Raw genomic sequence first — 20,426 nt, 5'->3', positions numbered from 1 at the left:
GACAGTTTTATCTGAGAATCAGCTGGATGATTTTTAAATTCACTTATGGTCCTGGTATCACCTTTTTTGGAAGGTTCAGCTCCATTAATTTGGCCAGTTGCCAAAAAGATGTTAAAACTTCATCTTCCATTATAGGTTGTGGTTTAAATATCTATTTGCTAAGAGCTGGATAAAGCTGTTTGAAGAACTACAGTTAGATTTACTGGGTCCAAAAATTGTGAATATTAAAAAAATTCCAAGGAATTGGTAGCTCTTCATTGTATGTGTTAGGGGAAAAAAATGCAGAACTCCTTAGAAAGCTATCAGAAAGTACCTTGTGTGTTATATCTTCCCACTGAGACTAGTTATTTTGAAATGTGAAGCACTTAGTTTGGTTTCATACCAATTAGTAAATGTCATTCGTGATCACTAAAAAATTATTCCTCACAGAATATCCGTCATGAAAACACAAGAATGTTTAATAACATTGAGTTCAGCTTTCTTTGCAGACAGAAATGATTTTAAATTAGAGACTGCTGCATAGTCTGCTGCTGTGTTCTGGTTGTCCATCTGTTTAGGTGGTTTCTCTGGACTGGAAACATGTCAGCCATTATGTCTGGGCCAGCTCTGACCACATTGCACAACTGAAACTGTGCTAAGACTAGCTAATATGTAGATGGACAAGGTATCTGCTTCTAATGCTTTCAAGATAATTGATGCAAATATGATAATTGATTCATTCACTTCAATGCAGAAAAGCATGGGCCACTACTGTGAAGAGCTCAATTGTGAAAGGCTTTGTAAATAAACTATGCTGCATAGGGAGATAATGGAGGAGCTGGAATATAGTATGTGTCAATATGGAAACTGGAAACTATGTTTAGTAGTTGAAGGTAGCTGCAAAGAGGAAGGCAGGAGTGGAATGAGCTGTTGCAAGAACAAGGCCATAGGAGAGCAGGAAGATGAGATGGGAAATGGGTAAGGCAGAGCTGTGAAATAAGGAAGTGGTGTTTGCCCTTGCTACAGATCAAGAAAGAGAAATCAAGAAAGGCAGGCTAAGATTAGATTTCATAGAAAACAGTTGACATAAGATTGGAAGAAGAACCTTTTTAAAATCACAGACATTGCAATGCTTTAATTACATGAGTCTAGTCTTTGTGGAATGAGTTTAGTCAAAACTGAAATAAGGTATTCCAAAGTGGTTGTCCACTCAAATGGTTTATGCCAATTTAATAAAAACATTTTCTGATTTAATTTAAATACACATAGGTAAACAGTGAGCGTGAAGTTCCGCTAGGATTCCTTGGATATAACTGAGCAGATATTGACCCTGGCTTTGGCTGGATCTCTGGGTAATTCATCCCAGTCTTTTTAATTGGTACTTTTGTGCATCTGTCTCTTTTCAAACTTAAGGCTACGCTGAGGTTCTTTTTCTCCAGATAAGATAGTATATTACTGTTAAATGCCTTTCCCAGGCTGTAATTCTATTTGCGGTTTGTACTGTTGACTGTTGATTGTTAACAGGTTCTGAAATAATGCAATTAGGTGGTCCAAGAAAACATATAAAGCATTAATAAGCCACATCTGCATAGAGCAGAAGTGAAAAATCTGATCAACAGGCCATAGTAAATTAAAGACAATGTAATTCATTTTGCCTTTTTCTCAGGTTAAAAATCAGATCTTTTGTCTTAATCTCATCTGAAAAATAGATGTTTCGTCATGTTCTTTATCTGCTATTCAGTGGCACAGGAAATTCTGCATAATTGCACTTTTAGCAGTGTTCTCATGACAGCAGAAGATTTAAAGCTTTGAGTTATCTTGAAGCATATAAAAAACTGAACAGTATGTTGTATCAGACAGTAGAAATCCTACATCAAGATTTTGCAGTTCCTAGGTAATGAGTAATGTCTTCTGCCTGGAAGAAGTTACACACTTAACTGTTCATCATTTTCCTCCTTTACCTCCCTTGTTTCCTACTGTGTGTATCATCCCCAACAAGTTCCTATTTACGTGAAGATTTCTAACTTCATTACTGGCAAATAACTGAAGTGAGAGGTGGGGATTGACTCTTTTTAGTAGCAGAACTGGACCCAGAAGGCATGTGCTAGCTGCGGGCAAATCTAGGCCTAGTATTTCCTTTTATTTAGATGATTTCAGATTTTTCTCTTTACTATAAAGTTTCGCGTTATGCAGCTTCACTCATTTGTTTTTACAGAGATTACCCATTTATTTTTATAGAGACTAGAAATATAAAATACATTTCTGTGAATGTAGTGTCCGTAATAGAAGGGGGGTCACTCTTGCCCTGCTTCTCCCCGTGGGCAAATGTACAAGAGGGCTTGGAAGACCGGTATTACTATTGAGGTAAAACTGCCAGCACTGAAGAGGTGGTGTGAGGTGTGTATGCACACGCTTGCTCGCTGTCTTTTAAGCCAGCCTCAGCAAGACTCGATGACCATGACAGTAAGAGTCCCATATCACATTTTCCTGGAACCATAAGGAGGGCCTGTAAGGGAAAATGGGATTGGAGAATGATGTCTTCTGGCTCATTTGAACCGGCCTTTCTCTGCCTTGCAAGGCCCTGAGCAGCCTGGTGTCATCGACCCTGTTTGTTTTTTTTTCTGAGCAGGAGGTTGAACTAGACAATCTCCAGAGGTCCCTGACAACCTTGACGATGTGTGATGCTATGATTCTTCAACAATTTGTCTGCAGACCTGAAGTTTCCTGTAGGTGGAAAATATCAAGGAATTTGAGCATTGTATTAAGAAGAGAAAAATTGTTTTAAAATGTCATCCATTAGCGAATCTGGCATCAATAGAGGTCTGTCTGTCGTTAAATAGGAAAATAATAACTGAAAATAATTGAAAAGAAAATAACTTTTTAAAGTTCACTCCTTTTAAATATTTGAGGACACTTCAGAGCTGTTGAGAACATGTAACATATTCCAGAAATCAGCTCCTTTGGATATTGTCACTTACCTAGGTAATGACTATCTCGTTGCAAAGACTAGCAAGGGAACAAGAAAACCCAGGTGGCTTTTGGTAGATGTTTAAATCATTCAGAACATACCGTTTAAAGGATGTTTTGTCTGAAATTGAATTTTTCTGTAAACAGAGAAAAAAATCAAATTATAGTTCTCCAGTAGCTAATTCCCAATCTTTATTTTTAATTCAGTCTTAACAGTTAAAACTAATACTTCTTTTTCTTTCTAATAGCTTTATTCAACCAATTGACAAAGAGTGAACACGTAAATAATGATATTTTGAGGTGGGGGGGAAACATCTGGTCACAAGCTGCTGTCCAAAGATAAGAATTACACATGAGTTTTTCTGCCCTCATACTTCAGTGGTGGGACTTCAGTCAGCAGGTGCAAGTCCAGGTCACAGAAGGACAAGAGAGGTGCTACAGCCTTGCCCTCTACCCTCTGACCTTCGTCAGAAAGTGATAGCTGTGTTCCTAATAGAGCGGCCTCGTATCCAGATCAACCGGCCAACAGATTCATTACTGAAGCGGGCTTCAAGTTGTGCAGGAGGTGGGAGAAGCACTTGAGGAAGTCTGATTTGCCTCAGGTGCCCCCCATTTCCTTATTGCCCATTAGTTTTTATCATGCTTTATGATTTCTCCTCTGACTTTATACCCTTTCTAAACACAAATATAACATTGTAAGATAAAATTTGTAATTTTTATGTGCTAGTTGATCTAGCTGATCTGTCCTCAGAGGTGCCAGATTATTTCTTTGAAATTGCGGTCATGTTGATCATAGCCTAAGGCTTGGTAAACTTTGGAATATTGCCTGATGTTTCATGAGATAATTCTTTACAACAGTTCCTGATGCCTTTCTGTTCCATTAGTTCTTAGCCATCTGTTGCTTTGATTACACTATTATAGAGAATAAGTGTTTTGGCAAGCTATCTAGCTGTGCTGGAAAATCTTATTTCTTTGCTTTCTAGTATTTTATTACTGTCTCTTTTTGGGATTTTTTTTCCCTTCAACCTTTTGTAGTATGGTGCTTCTTGTTATTTACTTCTTGTTATTCTACGAAACAGAAGTCTGACCCAGTATGAGAACACAATGAGGTTTCTGGTGTTTGTCTTGAAAGTCCATTTACCAAAAGCAGTTGTGTATTAAAGCCTAGTCTTAGATATTATAGCCTAACCTTATTTAAATATTTAGCTTTGGGATTCTTGCCTCTTAAGGCTTAAAGTGTGCTTTTCTAGAGTCTAATCAACCTATCATGTCAGTATTACCTTTTATAGAAAAATGTAACATCTTAACCTCTTGCTTCCTCCCAGCTCTGCAAAGGTCAAAACAGGAAGAAGGAGACTGTATTCTTCTGCTTTACATTATCAATTTGACCTTTTCATGTATTGCTCAGATTTTAAAGAAGAACAGAGAGTGAAAGACAGATGGGGCGATAATGATCTTAGAGATGTGGTTCTCTAAGTAGGTTCGTTTTTAGGAATTGTGATATACCAATTAATTTTTTTCAGGCCTGAACTCTTGGAAACAAAATACTGTTTTTAGACTGCAGCTGAATTTCACTGGCATTTAATTTCTACTTTTAGATTTTTGTTAATTTTTTCTGCAATTAAAAGAACAAAGTGATACTGCAAAGCAAGAATTCCAGCAATATTTAGGAAATGATTATTTTTTTCTGTAGGTCATCTTGCTGTGGTTATGACTGGTGTGGTTGAGTTTCCTTTACTGTTTAGAGCTCTTTAAGTTGAGTTGCAGCTTTTTCCGGAATCACTTTTAATCATCCCCTTAAGTAATTTCCATGTGTATGCTAGTACCATGGATATAGTGGTGACCGGTCTGAAGCCTACAGGGATCCCTTTGGAATTAAGTGAATTTTAAAAGTTATCTATTAAAAACTCTTTTAAAAATTTTGAACTTAATTGCCTCCAGCACATCTTCATTAATTTCGAATTGTACATTTTTTATCTGAGTACTCCAAAGAAATTTTAACCTTAATGGCAAGTTTTCTTCTACACAAAAAAGTTTATTTTAATTAATATACTCAAATTTCTGTGATTCAGATTTCATCCTCAAATTTCATATTGATTAAAAAAAACCAAACAATAGAAACCTCTTTTCCTATGTGAACTGGACTTCTCATGTTTTGGGAAGTTATGCTAGCATTTTCAAGATACAGGTGTTGTTTACAGGTTTCTAAATCTAAAGAAGTTGCTTAGGCTTCTCTTACAGTCAATGAAGCTTAGTGTAAAGTTTGTCTGACCAGATACAGATACCTGCTTTAGGTTAGGAAGCATCACAATTCAAAGTGTACGGGTTATATTGACTGAATCTCCGTAGACTATAAAGCAAGTTTGGAATAAGTTGCTTAGATGTAGTTGCCTACCTGTAGACACCTGTTTTTATCAGATGAATCCTACTTTATGAGGTCTTTACATGCAGCAAAAGCACCTACTTTATTTCCAAAGAGTTGCCAATTTCCACAGTCTTTCTAATGAACCAGATTTTGTATAATACCTTAGGGAGTATGTTTCAGCTTAGGAATGAAGATGCATTTGAAAACATCTTGGGGAAAAAAACCACACACACGAAAAATGAAGTAGTTGCTTAATTTGCAACTGATGGTCAAGGAAAAAATTCTTAAAACTACTCATATAAAACTACTTCAATACTTTAAACTACTTAAAACTATTCAGTTTTGTGATGACTTTCCAAATATTTGCATAGATTTTTTTAACATTATTCACAGAAATTATAAACTAATTCAACTCTTGAAGTTATTTTTGTTAGTGCATCCATTATGGGAATAACTAAGTATTTGGTTGTCGCTCTGATGTCTGTCTGTCTTAACTGCAGAAATTGTTTATCCATAAGTACTGAGATCCCTCGACCAAACTCTCTGAAAGTGATGCCAAACACTGAGATAGAATTACAGTTTTTTCTGTATTTCTGTTTTTTATGGGATTTTTTCTCAAAGTTTTTGAAAGTATAAACTTGGTTTTGGTTTGTCTGTCTTTCTGCTGTCTCCCGAGCCAGCAGTAGCTTTGTCCCTAAAGGACAGATGACTGAGAATTACTTGTAATTGGGGGCTGCAAGTGCTTGCACACCCTTCCTCACTTGCTTCCACTTAAGAGTAGTGGTACTTGTCAGTAAGGGCAGTAGCACTTTTTATGGAAAAATGGCTTGAAGAAGGTAGTGCATTGTAATGGTGGTAAGAACTGGGAAAGAGTAAATGTTGTAAGATTTGACGGGGGATTTTCAGCCTCGCAAAGAAAGTTGAACATCTGTTAACAGAATATATGTGTCTGTCTTTACAAAATATTTTTCGTATTTCAAACCATTGTAAAAGCTGTTAAGGGGGCTTTTTTGGATTGTTAAGCCGATTGCGTAAAGGCATACTGTGTTGGAAATTACAAATGCTACCTCATACAAACAAAATTAGCTGCGTGAAATAAATGCAGGAAAGTAATTGAAATAGTTCCCCGTGTAATAAATTTATTAGCAAATGAAATTATTTAATATTAAATGCCAGTAAAAGATACTCAGAAGTGTCATTCTGGAAGCTGTTTTTGTGAGCACCTATTCTTAACGGAAGTGCAAAGCCCCTGTTTATTTGCAGTTACAGAAGGCATGTTAGCTTCCAAGCCTGGTTCTTTCCTTTTGTGTCCTGTTCCAGGTTTACTGCATGTTAATGCCAGTTATTTTCTTGAGCGCTGTGGAACATTGCGTCTTTGTGCAAAACGCTATACATGGCAGTTCTTGCTTGCCGCGTTGTCAAAGGACTTTGTTGAAATGATACATGGACTGCGTGGATTTCTTAGTAATTACGGTTCTTGTTTCAGCTAAGTATGGCAGTTAAGTTCTTCTTCTTGTATTATGTTATACTTTTTGTGCATGTGTATGGGAAGGGGTGACTGTTTTGCCACAAAAGGAAGATGTGGTAGCACTTTGAAATCACAGCTGTTCAGTTTTACACGTGTGTGTGTGTGTACACATATATAATGAAAACTTTCTGTTGTGTTTCTGTCATAATCATTCCTGAACAGTCATCTGCTCTGTAAAATAGTAAAGATTTTCAGTTGGAGTTACTGTTCTGATTTTAATAAGCAAAGCAAAAATATTCTTGTGTATGTTAGTAGCTATGTAATGTGGTTTCTAAGTGAGGGACTAGGGCATGTTTGACTCCCCGGCTGTGGTGTTTCCACACTCTCATCCAGAACGCTTCCTAAGAGAGATACTTGGTTGTGTGGTGCTGGCACTTGCCAAGTGTAGGAATTAATTAGTTTTCTACTGCTACTTTTTCATGAAAGTAGTTGTTTTAATCGTCACAGGTCATCATAAATATTTTGGGAAGTTAAGACATCTTAATTGAGAAGAAAGATTATAGTCCACAAAGGAAAAACCCTGCCGCCTTGGGTCGCGTGGACAGATTTGCCCTGCATGATGAACCATGGTGTGGAGTTCCCTGGGACAGCACCGGCTGGATAAGCAAGGGCCACGTGGCCTGCGAAGGGACGGCGTGGGTTTGGGAGCTGCGTTTGTAGCACCTGAACCAGTTAGTTCTGCCTGTCATCCAGGCTGCTTTTTTTCGGTTCAGCATCATGCTAGGAGTCTTCCTGTCCCCAAATTAGCTCAGCGTCATCACCACGTTCCTCTGTGAGGAGCAGGCTTGCTTGTAGAAGCTGTGTTTCTAAGAGTGAAAAATAGTATTGATCTTTAATTAGCCACACTTTTAGAAGATTGTTCTGATAACAGTAGTGGCAATCACAGAATAAAAGACTCCAGTGTTATAAGTAGAAGTTATAAAATAGTCAATTGCTGTGTTGGCAGCTGACAGAAGAAAATAGCTTGTTTCCATCCTAGAAGATACTTACAAATTAGAAGTTTGGGATGTATGAATTGATTTTGAGTGTAAGTCTAAAAGGACATTTTTCTTACTTGCTCTTTACAGGGTTGTTATCTCTTTGGGAAAGGAAGTGACCGAATGAGGTTCTGCTCTGCAGGATGACTGTAACTGTCTTCCTGGACTGGATAAGATCTTTTGGGTTACTGAGTCTAGCCCCTACTGTTGAAAACAACCACATCATATAATTCTGAAAAAAACATTCATACTTATGGCCCCACAGTGATTCTAGGTCATTTTTTTTTCCTTTACCTCTCTTGACTCTACAGAACCAAATGGGATGAGATAAAATGAATCAAAAATGATGTTACTAAAATGAGCAGCTTTGAATGATACAACAAATGAGCAAATGCTTGTGGTAAAAGGTGCTGTTTCTTCACAGTCACTGGTGAATGACTGTCTTTATGTTTTGGAAAAACATAAATTGAAACATTCATAGATACCTGTTTTCAGGTGGTGGCTAGTATCAACCTTCTGATAATCAAGCTATTTCACGTAGTCTGCAGTGGACACTGAAAAGCTCTGGTATTTTTGAAAATCTACGCCAGTTGCTTTCATGGTAGAACTTGCTTTTAAGCAATTTCTTTTATCATGTGTTGCACTGATGATTCATGAAGTCTTCCAAAGTTCTTAAATCTGCAGAATTTAATTTCGGTATATCTGTGACGTAGCATATACTGACATGCCAGATGGAGCTGCGGTTTGAATGCGGAAGGGTGTTACTTCTGGACTTAACCCCATCTCTCCTTAGTGCCGTGTTTCATTACTTTGTAATATTCACCACCTGAAGATCGCTGTAGCTGATCTTCAGGTAGGTAGTATTGCAGGCCTGCAGTTTGTGGGTTTATGGTTTACTTTGTTTGTGTATGCTTGTGTTTACACAGGTTATATTGTACTGTACTGCCAGCACAGTACTAAATGCTGTACTATTTTCCTTTGTGCCCTACTCTCTCGATTACCATGACTTAAAGTTTACAGCATATGTATAAGTATTTTTAAGATGCTAATCTGTTGTGTAAAAGATTATTTTCTGGTAGAACACTTTCTTGTTAGAAGAGGAATTACGTCTGGCTGTTGCTCTAACTACCCATATACTGTAGTATAGTGAAAAGAGCCTGATTTATGTTTGGTGCAATAACACTTCTGAGCCTTCATTCATAAAATAAGACATTTAAAACAAGAAGGAACATAGGATCTTATGGAAAGAGCTTCTGAGGAGAACACTTAAAAATTACTGAGTGCAGTTACTTGTGGTGGCAGACAATTTGATTATGAAATCTTCTTAATAAACTCATCAGATTCCTTCTCAAAAATAATTATTTTTCCCCATTGTTCTTGTTGAATGGCTATTCTGAATATTTTTCTCTGAGATTACACTGTAATTCCATTTTTCAGTGTAGGTCATGAAGTCCCTTCTGTAGGCAGTTTTTTACTTTGGATGCCTACACTGCATGCTTTTGGTAAAGATTGGGGCAGTCTTATGAATCCCAGACATGTCTCCGAATGTGGAAGGTTAGCTTTAAGTTTTCTCAAAAGGAAGAAAAAAGTTAGGGGCAAATTATTCTAAATAAAATCTGCAGTACTCATTTTCAAACTTTTGTTCAGTGTGTATTAATGCTAAACAGTCTAATTTTGAGATGTGTATGCAAGCCTGCTAGTACAATTGTTTGTTTTCTTCTTGCTTTCCAACATTTTGTTTCCACATAATGCAATTGTTCCCAAGAGATGCTCCATTTTTTTTAATGTTGTGTCTAAACCTAGAAACTGACTATGCATAAAAAATGCGATTCTCTTAGGATTAGCGACAAACCAACAACATGCATTATGTAGCCTATCTGGGGTAAATAAAACAGACTGTTTTTAAGGAGAGAAAAGATGTTATGTATGACACAAACATGATATTTTATGATATATTGTCAGGGTTTTAATGTATTTCTTGTTCCTGTTATGTGAGGTGAATATGTGGGCCTCTCTCAGGGGCTCCACATATTGTCCACGATTTAAAGCAATAAAGCAATAGAGCTTCTGCATAATCTTTGTTCCACTCTGATTGTGACTTTATTAATGAATTTTAAAAAGTTTTACAGTATTTAGAAGTTCTTCATGTGTCCTGGTTATTCACTGACTTTTCCTGACTTTGGAATAACAAGTGTAGCCAGAAAAAAGCTCTTTTGAAACATAGCTCATGAACAGTTGGGGCAATCTTTCATTTCTTTCTTGACCAGTAGCTGCAAAGTTAGTTTACTAACCTATGATGTGGGAACCCCGACATTCATTTTCTGCCTGAAAGAGTTTGTGCCGATAGAGCCTGTTTGTCAGGAGAGTATCTAACTATTCAACCACAGGTTATTCAAGGCTGGATAGTGCCGAGTTCACCTTTTGATGCTGTTCTGTTTTTGCGTTAGTTAATAGATGAACACTTACTAGAGTCTGACTTGAACCTGGTTGAGTACTCTCACTATCATAGTAAAGCACTGGTTTTATATTACTGTTTTGCCATCAGGATTTATAATTGTGCAAGTATTCTATAAAAATTAGAACAATTTCAACAGGAGCCTGGTAACTGGTGAGTCTTTTCTGTCTTTGACTCCCTTGTTTTCGGTTTCATTCTTTTTCTTCCTTCCAGTTTCTTTTCATTGTATTTCTTGTCCTCCTCCCTTTTATATGATCTTGCTTGTATTCATTCTGTCCCTAAATTTCCTTCTTGCATTATACTATTCTTCATTTTCTGACATCCTGTTAATCTTCCAGTCTTTCTGGCTTATTTTCTTACCTCCACAAGCATACCCACAGGATGCTTAGAAATATTACAGCATACCCAGCTGTTAAAAAACTAAACCTACAAGTCCCAGACCCATAATACTATGCTGGGAATGCTCATTAACACCCACACTGTTTGGAGAAAGAAACTGGTATAGCTAGTGTAAGGTGTGCAGACCAAAGTGCATGCCTGATATTCCATGTCTCTTCACTAAACCTGGAAATTCCTCACTGGAGTTGGGAAAGAAGGGATCTAGCTTTCCTGCCTCAACCGTGGTACTGATCTTAATATTTATACAGAAATCCTGGAAAGTGTGACAGGAGCACATAGTTAGAGTGATGTCACTTTTGAAACGTTAGGTTTGAAGTGTGTGCACTGTTCATCAGTGGATCAGAAAGCATGTTGGACATGCCAGCAAGTGGTACAGCAGCCACATCACATCTTTACTGGTGTGGTATAAGTGCAGGTTCCCCAGAGTCCGTCTGAAGAAAACTGATCGGAGAAGATGAAGCAGAGTTGCACTGGTCTTGCAGAAGACCCTTTGAATGCTGGTGGCCACTGCTGCTGCAGCCAAGAGCAGGAAGAACGCAATGGCGTAAGGCCTCAGTGCTAGAGGAAATTCATGGTGGGGTTGCCAGTGGGATGTGCCTGTGCTCTCAGACCCTTCTGTCCGGTCTGGGTGCTGCGATTTCTGCCAGACCACGTTTTTTGCTGGTGGTAGAAGTCAGTAAGAAAAATGACAAAGGACTCCGTTTCTAGTAAGTATGTGATCAACTGATCATCCCCTCCACTAATTGCCTGTGAATGCTAAATATAAAAACAGTATTCAGTGTCTGGATGACAGTACTTGTTGTTTCTAAAGGCAATAATTTGAGGCTTTTCTTTTGCTGAATAGCTCCAGTGCCAGTGTTTAGTGTTGCTCAGTGGAATTATCAGATTTATTCTTAATCAAAGGTCTCTTAAACAATTGACCTGGAAAGTTTTTGGATAGTTTTCGCTTTCTTGTATTTTGGAAAAGCTCTGAACAATACAGAGGCAGGTGAGCTATTTTTTTTGCAAGCTTTGGAAGTTATCACTGTGTTAGTTTGCACTGTTAATTCTGTGGTGAGGAAGAAGGTGGTTATTGTCAGCACTAAAAATGGAAATGTAGTAATATAAGCTTAAATTCTGCAGAAGTCAGTATTAGGGGCTTGCCCTGCTTGCCTCTGCTTGCCCATGGTTAGTATTTTTTTTTTAAGCCAGTATCACATTTAATCAGCTGTTTGGCACTTAAATGACAGCACTGTAACAGATACCATATGTTAAAACAATATTACTACCTACACCATAGCTGGATATAGCTGTACTGTAACTAACCTAGGAATTATTGGATCAATCACTGGTAACCCACCCCAGGAAAGCTCTTGCCAGAAGTGCTTCCAGTTTCTTTTCTTTCTTTTTTTTTTTTTCTCCTCTCTTCTTATACAGAGGATGGCACCCCAGGAAGACCTCATTGCTAAGCAGTGAAGGCAGTCACCCCCCAACACACACACCTTTCCCTTCTCTTCCCTGTTACCCAGTAAGGATACCAGTTTTTTAATGTTCAATGAAATTAATCAGCAGACTGAACTTAAAGATGAACTTGCCCAGTAAAATGATGCCTCATTATGGATAAACAAATCTGTGGATGATCACCATTTTTGACCATCTTCTCCCTCTAGAATCCTACTCAAGTGGGAACTGCTCTTCAGGTTTTCCATAACCTTGGAACATTGAAGGATACCATTGCTAATGTGGTGGATGGATACTGCACAGTCCTGGAGGAGAACATAAAAAATGCTTTGGATATCAAAGTGTTGACCCAGCCATCTCAAACTGTTACAAGAGGTATGATACTTGTTTTACAGAGAATGATACCTTTTTTTTTTTTTTTTGGCAAAATTACAGTATGTTGTCAAATAGAAGAACCTCTTGCATCCAAGCCCATTACAGGAACTTTTCCCTGCTTGCTTTAACCACTAGAGGATGGGAATAGGCAAGTCTTAGAAATCACCCAATAAAAAAACAGAATTGGGTCCAGCTGTTTTTATTGTACTCAGTTTTTCTTTTTTTTTTTTCCCTCTCTCTCTTTCCTGCACTTGCCCAGAAAATTATCCTTATTAATGCTGCAGGTTTGAACCATTTTCTTAGGACTTTGTCACAGAAAAATGGATCCAATTCTGTCTTCTTTCTGTTGGTGGGAGGATCATGGGCAGAGATTATTTTTAAGCAATGGAACAAATCTGACACTATATTAAAATGCTTTTGTTGGGTGGAAATCTTCTCAAAGCAGTATTTGCAACATGAAGTAACATTGCATCATTAAATATTTTGTTCCCACATGATAGCTGGGATACCAAAGAGTACTGAGTGGGGGGCAAATTTTAACTTTGGCAACACAAGCTTTTAAAACCTTTGTAACCTTTGTAGCAAGTTTGGGGTCTGAAAAGAGTATCACTAGCATAATAAAGGAATACAGCCCCTCTCGAGGAAAGTGATGGTTTAAAAGTTGCATACCCTTCAGCTGGAATATCACATATTTGCAGTTCACGTATGCATACAAATGCTGAGCTGCTAATATCTGTATTTTTCACAGCTGCTGTCTCTTCCATTTCACATTGCTATTCCATCCTACAAGAGTGGTCATTGTCTTGGTGTTTCTGTGGGACTGTGAATCAGTAAAGCAACTAATAGTGATGAACATTAATGTATCCTCACTGGGCTTCAGAGTTAAGTTGATTTCTTAGTTGAGACAACTGAGGCCAATCACAGACCCTTTTTTCCAAGCTATTTTAGGCTGCTCTGATTTTTTTAGAAAATTGCTTATATCAGTGTATGCATAGAGGTTTATATTTCTAATGATATTTTATTTCTCACACCTGAAAGCTGAAGTGTGGTGTTGTGTATTTTTAACTACACTTTTAGGTGGCCCTGGTCGAGCTGCTATGCCAACACCCGGGAACACAGCAGCTTTTCGAGCAGCTCTCTGGACAAACATGGAGAAACTCATGGATCAAATCTGTGCTGCTTGTGGACAGGTACTCAGAAACTAATTCCCATTTGTCTAGTCAAGCAATTTTGCATGTAAGATACTAGCAAATGTCACTGTTCCTCTGAATAAACTCTCTTACAGGTGCAGCATTTGCAGAAAGTACTGACAAAGAAGAGAGACCCTGTTTCACATGTCTGTTTCATTGAGGAAATAGTTAAGGTAAAGTTTTAATTTAGCTGAATATGTTTTAGCGGTTCCGTTAAGGAAAATGTGATGAGGGAATACTTTTGTTTACAATTTCAGAGTTCCAGAAAATTTAGTAATTTAATGAGAAAGTGGTGAAAGTCAGACTTAACATTGAAAGGTATGTTTATGGTCTGTGGGTTATATCTGTAGGGTATAAACATATTCTTTTTATAATTTCTTCTGCTTTCTTTAAAGGGAGCTGAAAGGCACCACTGTCAGTTTTTATTACTGATTATTAATGTCATTCCATAAAATACTATGTGATTTGAGTAATTACTAATGTGTGTTAGTTTGCATAAGAGAATGTGTCTCCATGTGATATCTAGCACTTTCAGCCATCTGTTTCTCTACTTCTTGGCAATTTTTTCCATGAAAAATAATTATGGCTGTTCTTTTCCTATAATGTCCCAGATCTGAATACCTATTCTTTTCCATTCATTTGTACTGATTTCTATTCTTATTTGGAATAATTTGATTAATGGTCTCCTTCAGTGTTAGGAAAAGTATTACTGGACCTATCTCATCTACCTTAGTAGATGAGAAGAAATGAAAACAAAAGATGTTTTTTATGCAGACATCTCCTTTTCCAAGTATACAGCTGGATTTTTAATTTGCATGGATTTAATTTTTGAAATACTTTGGGGAAACTGTTCATATGCAAATGTGGTCTTCTCAACGGTGAAAGCAAATAATGAAGGTTAAACACAGGGTAGGAGTTTATCTGTCAGCTAAGCCCAGCTCCAAAAGTTGTTGCATAGAACATCAGTTTTCCATGAGACATGTTAAGCTTCTCCTCCTGTGTTGTAAAAAAGCTCAAAAAGTTTATAAATTTTTTGTATATTTTCTTCAAAAAAAAAGTTTGATCTGGCAGAAACCATCTATTACTGCCTGGGTTTAGTCCTTCATGTAGGTCATCATTTTTAAGGAGAAAGTTGAACCTAGAAACAAGGGGAGGAACTCTGTGGAGTTGGGAGCAGTTTGAATGGAAAGGGAGCTCAGAAAAATGAGCTTTTCATGTTCATGGGTGGCTGCCACCCTGAGCCTGTGCTTGTCAGTTCAACTCTGCCCTTTTGGAGAGCAGCACTTGAAAGAAGGGTAGGAGTTTTTCTAGTTGTCAAGGGTGAAAGTGGGGGGAAGCCGAAGGAAATCTTTATCATTCTGAAGAATAAATGAAAAGAGAAAATAAGCCTTGAAACAGTTAGATTTAAAGTAAGGGAAAGCTCATTAGAAAGTAAAATAAAATACTTTTGTGTTGTAATATGCTGAGCGTCTACCATGATATTGTGGATTACCCTTCCTTCCCATTGACATCATACTGCAGGATTGCATCTAAGTGACAAATTGCATATCCCAAGTAAAATCCATCTATTTGTCTCTCTGCGGTTTTCACTGTTTCGATTGGTTTGCTCTTCAACAGGTATTTTGGCATAGCATAAAACCAAGCTGGACGGTTGTCATTCTCAGTGAAGCAGCTAAGGGACATCCTTGCCTCTTTAATTCTACCAGAACTCTCTTAGCATGATGCAGTGCTACTGACAGCACTGCTACTTTACTTTCTTCTCACCTGAGATAGTTCAGTGCAACACAGTGTTTTGCTTTGCCCTTCTCACATTTATGCCTATTACTGTTCCCTGAAGAATGTATGGTGGCAACATGCAGACGAAGTCGCCCCAAGCAGCAGAACTGTTGTTCAGACGAAACCATCAAGTACTAGATGCTGCTAGAATTCAAGAGTGCCTGTACAGATGGCTGTACGGGAGAGCGGGAATTGTTGTGTATGTTACAAACAGATAAAAAAATAAATTGGTATTTTGCCATTTACTCATGAAAATTTCACCTAGTAGTAATCCAGACTGAAAGAACATGTTTTCATGAGTACACGTGCAGGAGAGGGAGATAAGTGGGGTTTTCTTTATTGTACCCCAAACAGTTGTGTTCAATTTCATTAATAAACTGAGCAAAGCGACAAAACAAGCTAAAGGTATTAACATTATACTCGTTCACTAGGGCAGCATGCCCACACCAGAAGATAGGGAAACGAATCATCCACTCTACAGTCTGTGCACTAATTACTGTTACTGATGTCAACATTATTATTATAGTCATCTTCTGCAGCAGCTGCAGTACCACTTTGCCTGTCCATCTGCTTCCTTGTTTTGATTACCACGGTGCAAGTCTCATCCTAGGAGGCATAAGAGAGGAGGGGACCCAGCCTTTTTAAAGCATAAGTCCTTTAATAGCAAGGAAGTTACTTTTTTTTTTTTTTTTTAATCATCCTTTTTTTTCTATTGGGGGATTTTTTTTGTGTCTTTCTCTTCACAGATCTCACAGCCTGCAGTTTTTCTAATTTTACATGATGATCTCAAACATGTGCTTTCTCACCTTCTAATTACCTTTTACCATGATAATATTTAGTAGTGTTGTATTGGGTTGTATCAAAAATGCGGTTTTGCAAGCATTAGCTAATTATTCCAAGGATTCACAAAATCTCACTGTTAAAAAAAAAATGTTAGCTGATAGATGGAGCAGCTGAGGCATAGGGCCTGTAAAATTTCTGAATACTGGAGTTCAGCAGCAGGACAAAGCACCGCTCGTGTCTTGTCTACACCGTGGCTTCTCTTACTAGTAACAGAATTCACTTCCAAATTTTTCCACCATTAGATGTGGCCAAGAGTTAAGTGACTTCACTAGGCGTACGTGAATGTCCTGGAAGACTCTCGAGCTGGAACTGGCACTGCTGTTTGTCCCAGTCCTATGCTGCCCTTGAGGCATCTAGGTTGTGCTGTCTTTCCTCTGCCACAATATGAAATGAATGCAAAAGAGTTGACATCCATTTTGAAAAGCAGTAGTGCATACGTAATACATTTTAGAAGCTGCTATATTTCAAATTAGTAATGAAATATAGATTTATTATTACTGTGTAGATATATCAAAATACATATTTAATTTTGCAAAAACCCCTGTAGATATTTAAATGAGAAATACACTTATTTTAAGGCAGAATGAACATTTTTGTGTTTTTATCTAGCCAGAACTCCTTTAATGACTAGATTTTAGCTCATGAGCAAGGGCAGTGGAATTCAGGATTCATGGGTCTAGTTTCTGGTTTTGTGTGAAAACAAGTACAGGGTTGATTTCGAACATTTTCATTTTAAAAGACAGTGGTAATTTTACAAAATGTTGAGGGTAAAAATTAAAATTGGCAACGTGATTTAAAACAGATATTTTTGTTCACTTACTGACTGGCTACTGATTTTGCTTCTTTCAGTTGCTTAATTCCCCTTCCAAGAGCTAATAGGTTACTGGAGCTTACTCTGCTTTATTTCTTCTCTCTTTCAATGTGTAGTGACTAATCCTGCTTCAGCTATTTTAATATCAAAACTACAGCTGACTTCAGAGTAAGGCACATCAGAACATATCTTTCTGTGACAACCAGTTTCCTAATTAGAGATAAGAGTCCCTCTAAGCCCTTGTGAAAGAGTTGAAAATGATCTCTGATCTCCATCTATTTTGGGTCCTTCCCTCCTACATAGGCATCAGTTAAGTGTTGCAAAATGAAAAACAGCTTTAAAAGCAGCAAAGCACTGTGTGGGTTTTTTTCGGTCGGTCAATAGACATGGTGAGCCGGGGTCTCTCCCCGGAAAGGCCGGGAGTCTGGGAGGAGGTACTCTGCACGAGGGCACGTCTGCCTTCGATCTGCTTTGATCCGCTGGTGTCCACACTGGTGAGCGGCTGAGGAATGTTGCAGAACCTGCCATTTCCAGAAGCCTCTGAGTAGGAGAGTTGCAGGGAGTGTTACTGAGTATTTTGTGTAGGGCTCTTATTATTATCTCTCCTGATGAACGTTTGGTGAGTAAGCAGGCTGTTTTCTTGAGTTGTCAACACTGGTAATATGAAGTGTTAAAGATTCAGAAGGGAATGCCCTATCAATTACATAAACTAAATGGAAAACATACATGCTTATTTCCCCAAATATATTTAGATTTCACCTTCTTATTTCTCCTTCCCTATCCAAACTTGTTAAAAAATGCTGCTGGTTTGAAATTATTCACATCTAGCATCACATATTCATGTTCAGTTGACCCAATTAAAAATAATCCCAAGTGGAAAAATTGAAAAATAATCTAATTACTGCTGTATGCAAGTTCAGAAAATAATCTGGTTTCCTCGTATTATTACAAGTATGTGATTTATTTTCCAGTATTTTTTTGTAGAAGCAAAATTGGATTACTTGTACATAATTTCCACTGTGGTTTCTGTTTATTATTTATACATTAATAAGGTGCTTTGTGCAGATCTAAACACAGGTGATCATGCAGGTCTTTGATCCTGTAAATACCTAAAATGTACATTATTTCAGACCTGCAAATTGTCCCATTGAAATCAAGTTGCAAGATTTTTGAGGCCTCTCTAAATAAGAGATCTCATCACCTGAATAGATCATTGTGTACCCAGACAGCCCTGTTGAAGGTAATTCAGTTTTAATTCAAATGGGAGGCTGAGAGCACTGGGTGAAAGGTGTTTTAATGGCATTGCATTTTTCCTGGAACTTAGATTTTATTTCTCTGCCAGAAATGTGCAGGTATAAATAATAGGGATGGTGTTGGGGTTGCTTGGCTTAATAGGTTATAATGACATTTGTTGTTTTCCGCTTCTGGTTTGTTGGGGTTTGTGCAAATTGCAGCTTGGTGATGACTGAAAATTATTAAGTCAGTTGGTTTTCAATTAGGTTGCCATTAGAAAAAAAAAAAGCATTTAACAAAAGTGCCACCTTTTATCATCATTCTTGTCAGTCTCACTGGAACAACGAAGGGTTGTATGGACATGGGTAGCAAACTACCCTTTCGTCCTTAGACGAGGTATGTGGAAGTCAAGGTCAACGTGTAGCTGGTGAATTGCTGCTGTACATACTAAATCACTTCTCCAGACAGAAGAAAACCGTCAAGTCCCTTGGGTGGTTATTGGCTTTTGGAAACACTAAGTTCATTTACTTCCAGTTGATACATACTTATCTTGCGGGAGTATGAGAGGATTAATTAATGTTTTTAAGTAGTTTTGACGATATAGGACACTGTTTAAGACCTAAGTATTTTCATTCCTTACAAATTAGTTTTTCTAAGGAATCACTTAAGAATTCTAGTATTAGAGTAGTGAAAGTAATGTTCTTGACTCTGTTTTCTAGTTTGAAAGGTTATATTTCAGAAAGAGTTTTTGTTTCTTTTGTCAGCTGCATAAAGAGACCTTTTTAAAATGTTGCATTACTGCTGGAAGTCTAGAAACTATTACACCTTGGGTATAAACTGATCAGCTCGGTGTAATGAAATTCTATGCCCTGCAGTAAAACAAAAATCAAGGTCATTTTTAAAATCATGGTGTCATTTATTGACATGTGTTCACCTGCAACGTACGATGTAGACAGCATTAGAAATTTAAATGCACTGATCTTTTTAAAAATTTAATCTAGACTATTTCTAGAATAGGTTTATTTGGAACACAGTGAATTTGTCTGTTTCTTTACAGATTAATTGCACTACTGAGTATGATGGCTTTTTGTTCACAGTCTCACATTGGCAATTATGTTGCTATAGAAATAGTGCAAATAGATTTCCTTATTTCTGTCCCATATGATCTTGCTGTACAAAATTGTTAAATCACTTGTAGTGTTGCTGTATTGGTGGAAAAAATATTTAGACTGTCCTTTAAATGTCTTCTGTTTTCAGATCAATATTCTCAAATCTCATGTTTCTTTATGGGGGAGCCTTTGATTACAAATGGAAAACACTGTATGTATTAGTATGCAAAGCCTGATTTCAGGAGCCTGCAGCAACTAGCTTCATGGTAATGTTCGCTATACTGTATTGTTTTACATTTCAAAGAGGCTTCACAATAAAGATTGTTTTTTGCATTCTAGTCAAAGTATCTAAGTTTCTACAGGGAAAAATAAGTTGGAAGTGATTGTCATGAAGTTGGAGCAAGCTTAGAATCAGTGGGTCAGATTTATTATTGCAATGTTAGAATAGCTGTGTTAAATATACACAAATATGATCATTCACAGATGGGAAATTATTATCCTCATTAAGTTCTAAATTTGCAGTGTGGAGGAAATAAAGACATTTGTAAAAATAAATATATGTCTTTCAGCATCTTCATGCATTCTTGTCTAATGCTGAATGAAGTGGGTACTTTCATTCTCATTTCTTGAATTTGGATTTAATGTCAGATACTAAATAGATATATTAAGAACAGAGCTCAAGAGAATTCATTTCTATAATAGCAAAGTTAATTAGTAGCTTGGTATGTTTTTCTAAAATTAGGTAAGCAGTTCCGTTTTTATGTTTGAGGAAACTTTAAATCAGTTTTCCAGGCTGAAGCACTAATATTATTGTAAAGTAGCAGTGGATACAGATCTTCACATATCTTTGCTCTCACGACACTGGTACTCAGCCCAGTATGCTTCAGCAGTTGGTACCAGTAGCTATATAGTGGAAAATGAGTTACACTTTTTGAACTGTAAAATCAAGTCAATTTTCAGGTGAGTAAGTGGGAGTGGA

The 20,426-nt window shown here is 37.3% G+C and overlaps 1 protein-coding gene across 4 annotated transcripts in view; it reads left to right on the top strand.

The window, feature by feature from the left end:
- The window catches only part of COG5 (component of oligomeric golgi complex 5), a 189,768-nt gene that overhangs the window by 111,681 nt on the left and 57,661 nt on the right, over positions 1 to 20,426 (top strand). For all 4 annotated transcript variants that reach the window (XM_064505671.1, XM_064505685.1, XM_064505677.1 and 1 more), the window contains exons 8-10: positions 12,320 to 12,485; positions 13,563 to 13,675; positions 13,771 to 13,848. In XM_064505671.1, coding sequence (XP_064361741.1) covers positions 12,320 to 12,485; positions 13,563 to 13,675; positions 13,771 to 13,848 — 357 coding nt within the window. The remainder of the gene's footprint in view (positions 1 to 12,319; positions 12,486 to 13,562; positions 13,676 to 13,770; positions 13,849 to 20,426) is intronic.

This window comes from Dromaius novaehollandiae, chromosome 1, assembly GCF_036370855.1.
Source record: "Dromaius novaehollandiae isolate bDroNov1 chromosome 1, bDroNov1.hap1, whole genome shotgun sequence".
NCBI lineage: Eukaryota > Metazoa > Chordata > Aves > Casuariiformes > Dromaiidae > Dromaius > Dromaius novaehollandiae.
This window is presented reverse-complemented; position numbering and strand designations above follow the sequence as displayed.